General features: G+C 44.7%; 1 protein-coding gene across 1 annotated transcript; it reads right to left on the bottom strand.

Annotated features, from left to right (window-relative positions):
• Positions 1 to 1,355: 1,355 nt before the first annotated feature.
• Positions 1,356 to 3,403, bottom strand: LOC130358843 (N6-adenosine-methyltransferase TMT1A-like). Its single transcript, XM_056562710.1, has 2 exons — positions 2,791 to 3,403; positions 1,356 to 1,684 (listed from the first exon to the last, which is right to left on the bottom strand). The coding sequence occupies exons 1-2, from the start codon at positions 3,286 to 3,288 to the stop codon at positions 1,448 to 1,450; spliced, it is 735 nt and encodes a 244-aa protein (XP_056418685.1). The 5' UTR covers positions 3,289 to 3,403; the 3' UTR covers positions 1,356 to 1,447.
• Positions 3,404 to 8,690: the final 5,287 nt, after the last annotated feature.

Raw genomic sequence — 8,690 nt, 5'->3', positions numbered from 1 at the left:
GCGCGGCGCATGACGTCAGAGCGCCGCGCCGTGCATAGCAACGACGCTGGGGACGCACGACGGAGGCCTGGAGCAGCGCGGACTCAGGTAATTATGCCACCGGAGATGGGGGGAGGCAACAGGGCAGCGGCGCCGGCAATGGGTGCCGCTGCCCCTTCTCTCCCCCTGGCTGTCGGCGCCGCATCTCTCCCCCTGGCTATCGGCGCCGGCACCGATAGTCAGGGGGACAGAACGGGCAGCGGCGCCGATAACCAGGGGGTGAAAAGGGCCGACAGCAGCGCTCTAGACCCCAGGAAATATCGGGGTATACACGCGCACACACGCACCCTCATTTTACCATGGATATTTGTGTAAAAAACTTTTTTTACCCAAATATCCTTGGTAAAATGAGGGTGCGTGTTATAGGCCGGTGCGTGGTATACCCCGATAAATACGGTATATGGGACTTCCAGTACCTTATTCCACAAGCTCCGCTCTGCATCTCCTGGTGAATGTGTCAATCCGGCTTGCAAGCCACACCCATCTCACAAAGACACACCCACATTTTAAGCCCCATCCTTTTATTATCTACCCTTTTTGTGCCTCGGTCTGGCTTGCAAATCATGGCCAGTCCCACAAAGCCATTCCCCCTTCTATTTTCAGCTTACAATATCTTCATCACAAATCAGTCCCACCTGCCGGGATATGAGATCGGGATATGAGGACGGGATATGATGTCAAGATAGGAGGATGGGATAGGAGGTCGAGATATGAGGATGGGATATGAGGATGGAATATGAGGATGCGATAGGAGGTCGGGATAGGAGGTCAAGATATGAGGATGGGATATGAGTACGGGATATGAGGACGGGAAAAGAGGTCGGGATAGGAGGTTGGGATAGGAGGACAGGATGTGAGGACAGAATATGAGGTCGAGATAGGAGGATGGAATATGAGGTCGGGATATGAGGACGGGATATGAGGTTGAGATATGAGGACGGGATAGGAGGTCAGGATATGAGGTCGAGATATGAGGATGGAATATAAGGTTGGGATATGAGGATGGGATATGAGGATGGGATATGAGGTTAAGCTATGAGGACGGAATATGGGGTTGGGATATGACAACAATATATGAGGACGGGATATGAAGTCAAAAGCTTCCTCCTTTGTTGATTTTCCTCCCCAACAAGGATTAGGAAGGAAAAATCAGGCAACACTGGGTACTCAGCTAGTATAAATATATAAACCCCTTTGAGGCTAGGTTCACACACTGTGTTCATGCAGTGCGGTTTGAAATAAAAAAACATATGGCAAAAGTATATGCTGCCATGGCAAATTCACTAAATGTAGTGTCAGCCTTTCAGTGCAGAATAACTATGCAGACTTATAGGAATAAGGCAAAAAATAAAGAAAGGGTAACTCAAGAGCTTCTATTTTCTGGTGATGGAAACATATTTAATCATAGTTATTTTAATGCATGACCAAAAATATGGCATCGAGCTGGGTTCCATTTAAGTGGGGCTAAAACATGTTTATATTTTACTTCAGAAAATAACGATTGTTCCAGGTTTTTCCAGGTTTCCTTTGTAAGTCTGCACCCATCTACCAAATGTTTCCAAGTTGGATCCAAAATTAATTGAAAAAAGTATCTCCAAGAAGAATGATCTTCAGTAACATGCTCTAAAAAGAAAAATGCTCCACCCTGTAAAAGGCAGAAAAAAATAAACAATATTAAAACATTTGCAAAAGAGCGTTATGCCATCTACTTTTTTTTGGTTTGGGACTATATGGGCTGTTGAAATAAAATTACTACAAAAAGGCTGGGTTCACACAGTGTTAGCCCATGTTCACATGGAATCCAGCACAAACATTCCGCTGCAGCAGAGTTCTGTTCAATTCAATGGGATTCTGCTGCACTGTGCACACGGTGGAATTTCTGTGCCAGATGTTTCTGGCATGGAAATTCTGATTTCCGTGTCCGCACAAAGAATGAACATGTTCATTCATTGTGTGGAGACTGCATGGAATGCATAGCTGTCTATGAGACTGCACATTCCCATGTGGTCCTAGCACCGGCAGATTATAACGGCATCCCGCAGTGTACGGAATGTCTGCACAGACATTCTCAGTGAGGATATTCCATAGTCTAAACATAGCCTAAAGGTTCTATGTCCCAGGTATATGTCAGAATGCCATCCAAAAGGGGATGGTGATGTATGCTGGGTCCATAAACTTTAAAGGGGTACTCTGGTTTATTAAAATTTAGACCACCCACGTGTATCTTTGCTCTCCCAGAGATGCAAGGATGGGCGTGTCGACCCCTGATTTGTGCTGTGGTCAACACAGCTCTTTTCATGGAGAGAGCGGGGAGTGCAAAGGGGCTTGCGTCATGGGTCCCAGCAGTAAGACCCCTGCGGTTAGACACTTATCCCCCTAGGGGATACATTTTACTAAGCTGGAGTACTCCTTTAATGGTCTGAACATAGTCAGCTAGTTCCAATGTTAAGTCCACTTCCCACGTGTACATGTTATTCTAATGGACTCAATAGCACAGCAGACCACACTATTGAGTCCTGAAAGTGGCTGAATGTAGTCACCAGCTGACTACTATTGGCTTATATAGTGAAAGGACCCCCTGCTGTGCACCATTTGTAAATGTCAGAATCTCTTGACATAGTTATTCTGTAAATAAAATGGAAAATGTTGATAATCTGAAGAGATGCAGGGATTTTATGTATTGATATACAAACACACACACACACACACACACACACACACACACACATATATTCATATCTGTAGACTCACAGGCCTCAGGACTCTGTGTATTTCTGCCAGGATACCATCAATATTATCCACAGAGCAAAGTACCAATGTACAGACCACCACATCCATGGAACCACTGGCTACTTGTGGCATATTCTCTCCTGGAGCGACAAGGAAATCCTGGAAATGTACGTGATCATTCTCAGCCAGGCTTTTGCTTAAATATGTCTTGAAGTTGGGGTTAGGATCCACACACAACACTTTGCATCCTGAAGGATAAAATCGGAAGTTTGCTCCTGTACCACAGCCAAGGTCCAGGACTTTAAGCTCCCCGGAGGGGCCTTTGAAATCACTCAGGCTGCTGAATAGTTCTTTCTTGTGGTCTCCCATGTATTTGTTGTAGGAGTCAGTCATTTTAGCCAAGAGGTAAGGCAGAAACTTCTTAGGTATAGGATCCCACAGACCCAACACAACAAGAATGTGCATTGGCAGTGCAATAATAGCAACACATATCTGGAAGAATACAATGTGTGGAGCCATGATCAGTCAGTGCAGCTTCTGCAGACTATATGCAATGTACATAACAGTGAGCAGAGGGTGTGATCAGTGAAGGGGCAGGCTGCCTTCTCCTCCTCCTCTTCCATCTGTTACTAGGCGAAGGAGAAAGAACACGTTCAGCTAGAGATACAATCACCAGTATGATATCATGCATAACCAGAGGCGTACCTAGTGCCCCTTGTACCTTACGTTACACAGAAATAGACATACAGGTAAATAGAGTCACTCCCAATTGATGACTTCTCTGATCACAGTTGTCTTCTTTCCTTTTCTTCTCTATCCAGCTCAGACCGTCATGTCGACTTCTTCCAGCCAAAACTCTTAGATGGACTAGATTTACAAAGGCTGGTGTGAGTTTTGATCTTGTTTAGAGCACAAATAGTGCTAAGAAATGGGCGGACGTGCCCCAACTCTATCATAAGTCACACAGACTTTCATGAATGAGCACAAAACTGCTCTACCTTAGTCTGGTTATCTACGGCTGTGTGACAATTATAACAAATCTCCCACAGACTTTAATACAATGTTGAGCTATTTAGTTCTATAGGGCAGGGTGGACCTGCCCTGTAAAAAAAAAAAAAAAACTCTAAATATAGCCCTGTGCGACTTTTTTTTACAAGAAGTATAAAATGTAATAAAAAAAATGACCAAAAGTCACATATATGCAAACCTGGTACCAATAACTACAGATCACTGTGCAAAAAAATGAACCCTTATCTAGCCCCATATACGCAAAAATAAGAAAGTGATAGGGGAGAGAATAGGAGTATTTAAAACATACTTATTTTGTTAAAAAACTTTGACTTACATTACATTAATAGAAAATGGATATGAATCTAATTGTATTGACCCACAGAATGAGATGTACATGTCAGTATTTCTGTAGTGCACTGTAGTTTTCTTTTTAATTTCCTGCAACAATTTTTTTTGTTCTGCAGCGCTGTACATATGGTAACATGAAAGGTGTCATTACAAAGTACAATTGATCTTGCAAAAAATAAAATAAAAGAGCCATCATATGGGTCTGTGGCTGGAATAACAAGAGTTATGCATGGGTCAAGTCCTGGGGAAAAAAAGATAGGGAACTCACCCAAGATTTCCACTTAAGAGCTGGTCCTGCAGAATTCCTGCTAATGTGAATGGTGATCCTGCTGCGGAAAAAGTACAGGAACTCAGTTCCAACACATTCCCTCAGGACTCGAGCCCTGGTTATGAATCTAAAAACATGAGGAGGAAATAAACGAAAATGACCCTTTGTTATATGTTCATTGCATTAGTGAAACAGTAAGCCCTGGAGTGCAGGGAATCGGAGGGGAGGGGCACATGACAGGGGGATTATGGGCCGGAAAGGAAGGATAGGTTAGGTTGTGTATGGGTAGTTAGGGTGAGGGGTGGAGGGAGGGGTCCGGAAGGGCTACAAAGGTGGAAGAAGAGAGGAGGAGCCAGGCAGTTGCCGCACAGGGGAAGAAGATTCCCACCCACCCTCCCTTGTGGTATCTGTTTTCGTCGCAGCAGTGGATGGGGACAGGAGAAGTTCCGGAGGCACTTTGGATCGGAAGTAAGGTGGGGCGTGGAGGAGATACGCCCCGGCGGTATGGTTCCTGCGGCCATGGGGGGCCCAGGGAAGGATACGGGGCTCCGAAGGTGGTGCTCCAGGGCCAGGTGTTGGTCGGCCGGGAGCAAGAGTAGGAGACCCTAGGAATTCATGTTGGTGGAAACAAAGTGGATGGTGCCTCTGGGTCTTCTCCTGTTAATGGAGTAACAGTTATGGTTATATACATATTTATGTATGTTGTTGTTGTATGACGTTCATACAAAAGTTATATATTTATGCACAATGTTGTAATTGTTATTTAATAAAGTTGGGCTGCTGTGGCCTTTGCACCATACAGATGTGTCGGTCATTATTGGATGTGTTTGTATGGGCAGGGACAGGCAGCTAGAATCTCCCCTAGTCATGATTAACAAAACAGGGCTTAGTGGTGGAAGCTGAGCCCTGTATGTCAAGGCAGGAAGGGGTTGGGGCAAGGAGGAAATGTGCATTCTATGGCATCGCCTCCCTGACACCTGAGCTCTGAGCATGATAAAGATCTGACAGATTCCCTTTAAGTCCTTTCAGTTGCAAAGTGCTGTCTCCATGCATCAAATTGTATTTCTTTTACATCCCACAAATGCTTAGTTAAATTTCGATCTGAAGAACTTGAAGGCCAAGTCAACACCTTGAACTCTTTGTCACACTCCTCAAACCATCCATAATGTGACTTCAACACGAATGCTGAAAGTGTCACACTGCCTCTGCCGGTCTTCTTCTCTTCCTGGTGCTATGTCTCCTCCACATGCACAGGCATTCAGCTGTCCACATGATGTGAAAGAAAATGCAGTCCAGCCCACTTCTCTCTGCAACATACCAGCAGGAGGTTTCAGATGTTATTCCCAGGCCATCTGGAACTTATGAGGACGGGATATGAGGTCGAGATATGAGGACGGGATAGGAGGTCAGGATATGAGGTCGGAGCATAGACTTATGGAGAGGGGAGGCTACCCCATTACTTGGGTGTTAGAAGTCCCTTGTTTTCCCTGGGGCACACTTTAGTGTGGGGCTGATGGTACAATAGGGTGCACTTGATATTATCGGGGTTGTCCAGCAAAAATTAACTTATCCCCTATCCACACAATAGTAGATAAGTAGCTGATCGCAGGGAGTTCCAACTGCAGGGACCCCAGCTCGGACCCTCTGCAATCTCCAGCACAGGACCCCAACTCTCAATGAGCAGCATGTGTGGTTAACGGCACGCACTCTATTTATTTCTATGGGAGCGCCAGAGATGCCTGAGGAACTGACTGGAGGTTCCATGCAGAGATGGGATTTTGTCACTCTGTGATACTGCTAGTTCTTATATTTCTACTCTCTCTCTGTCAAAAATGCATGTTTAAAACACAATGGGGAGATTTATCAAAACCTGTCCAGAGGAAAAGTGGCCCAGTTGCCCATAGCAACCAATCAGATCGCTTCTTTCATTTTGCAGAGACCGTGTTAAATATGAAAGAAGCAATCTGATTGGTTGCTATGGGCAACTGGGCCACTTTTCCTCTGGACAGGTTTTGATTAATCTCCAATATGTGAACTCACTCGTCTTGGTTCCTTTCTCGTCTTCTGCAGCATGGCGACCATGACATCATCCTAGAGACGGGGCTACAGAAAGAGATGAGGATGGGTAACAGAATGTCTCCTGACTTCATCATTTTTATAGGATACTTCACTGCTTTCAAACTTACCCATATCTGATCGACATCTGAACCTCTGAGATAAAGTATTTCCACTCTGCTCCTATAGAAAGTGGATAGATTGATAAATGAATAGATAGAAAGATAGATACAGATAGATACATATGAAATAGATAGATAGATATAAGAGATAGATAGACATACAGAAAAATCGATACATAGATATAGATTAGTGAGATAGGATTCTTCCACCTTTCACAGATGAATGGGAGCAGACATCTTATCTTCCTTGTACTAAACACAGGAGGGAAAGTGCAGCATGTAAGAACCATGTGCAGAATTGAAAACATTCCCCTAGGGAACTGGTGGCAATCATCTCTGCCCACAGCAGAACCATGTGAGTGGATGCAATTCCTGCTTCCTGCCATGGGAGACTACACAGAAGGAGCAGGAGAAGCCTTTACAGCTGTCGGATACAGCTTCCTTCACACTGCCGTTAGTATACAGCAGTGTGACGGCCCTTGGAGCTGCTGATGGCTCCTTACTTCCTGCATATGTCCTAAGGTTAAAGGGGTATTCCAGGGAAAAACTTTTTATATATATATATATATATATATATATATATATATATATCAACTGGCTCCAGAAAGTTAAACAGATTTGTAAATTACTTCTATTAAAAAATCTCAATCCCTTCAGTACTTATAACCTTCTGAAGTTAAGGTTGTTCTTTTCTGTCTAAGTGCTCTCTGATGACACGTGTCTCGGGAACCGCCCAGTTTAGAAGAGGTTTGCTATGGGGATTTGCTTCTAAACTGGGCGTTTCCCGAGACAGGTGTCATCAGAGAGGACTTAGACAGAAAAGAACAACCTTAACTTCAGAAGGTCATAAGTACTGAAAGGATTAAGATTTTTTAATAGAAGTAATTTACAAATCTGTTTAACTTTCTGGAGCCAGTTGATATATATAAAAAAAGTTTTTTCCTGGAATACCCCTTTAAGGAAAAAAAATTTTCAGGGTGGGGCAAGCCTTATCACCCCCTGAGGACACCCGTGTGCCACTTAGCAAATATCCATGTGCTGCGCTTTAAAGCCTGACATCTAAGATTTTTGCTACTACTTATGACAGTTCTCTGGCATAAGCCCTTTACAGTACAGCCGTTAGAAAATAATGTACTGCTGGAAGTGGGAGGTAGAGGGGTAAATTGGGGAAAAGTTTCTTAGCTCCAGTTCCCCACAGCTACCATTTGGCTTTGTCCAGTCCTCTGATCTTCCTCCCTCTTCCTACTTCTGAAACAAGCACTTAACACTGGCCGAGGTAGACCACCTCTGCAGCCAATTATTGGCTTAGCCGGCAGGTCCTGCACTGAGCACTCGTCTCGAAAGCAGAAAAAAGAGGGAGCGGACAAAGCTGACCAGGAGCTGTTAAGTTAGAAAACTTTGTTTTTACATTTTTCCTCTGCCCAGAGGCATTGTTAAGGAAGGGCCAGAGGGGGCCATGGCCCTTGAATATTACTCTATGACTCCCCCCCCCCCCCCCCCCCATGTGCACCCGTCTTCAGCCAGCCATCATTTCGCTATGCAGTCGCAGTGAAACTCACCGGCTTTACCGCGGCCGCGCTGCAGCGTGAGTAATGTGCCAGCTGGTCTGCGATGCATTAAACTATAACCGCGTCTTACAGATGTGCCTATAGTTATATGCAGTCATCGGCTTTTTGTCAGAGCGAAGAGCCATTGGCTCCTCGCCCATTCAATCATTCTTGTTGCTGCCCAAATACGCAGGCTAACCACAATGCCCGAGCGCCCATCCTCCGCGCTCTGGGGCATGAATTACATCATCATCATGCGCAGTAGCCCAGTTCGGAGGAGAAGAGAAGAAGAGACAAGAGGCCGTGGACTGCGCTGGAGCCTGGGGAGTTTTTTTCTTTTTTAAACTAAAGGATGCTAATGATACTACTACCTTCTGATTTTACTATCAAAGGGGCCTACTGCAACTTCTACTTAAAGGGGACTAATGATCTTACTACCTAAAGGGGACCACTGCTTTTACTACCTAAAGGGGGCTACTGCTACTGCTACCTAAAGGGGACTATTGCTTTTACTACCTAAAGGGGCAAGTGCAACTACTACTTAAAGGAGGCTACTGATTTATCTACCTA

This window comes from Hyla sarda, chromosome 2 (assembly GCF_029499605.1).
Source record: "Hyla sarda isolate aHylSar1 chromosome 2, aHylSar1.hap1, whole genome shotgun sequence".
In the NCBI taxonomy this organism is placed as follows: Eukaryota; Metazoa; Chordata; class Amphibia; order Anura; family Hylidae; genus Hyla; species Hyla sarda.
The sequence above is the reverse complement of the archived record's forward strand: the minus strand, read 5'-3'. Positions and strand labels throughout refer to the sequence as shown.

Excerpts from the sequence above, each read along its gene's own strand:
- LOC130358843 (XM_056562710.1), bottom strand. The coding sequence starts at position 3,288 with ATGGCTCCACACATTGTATTCTTCCAGATATGTGTTGCTATTATTGCA. Across the intron at positions 1,685-2,790 it reads TACACAGAGTCCTGAGGCCT|GGTGGAGCATTTTTCTTTTT; the intron begins GTGAGTCTACAG and ends TGCCTTTTACAG.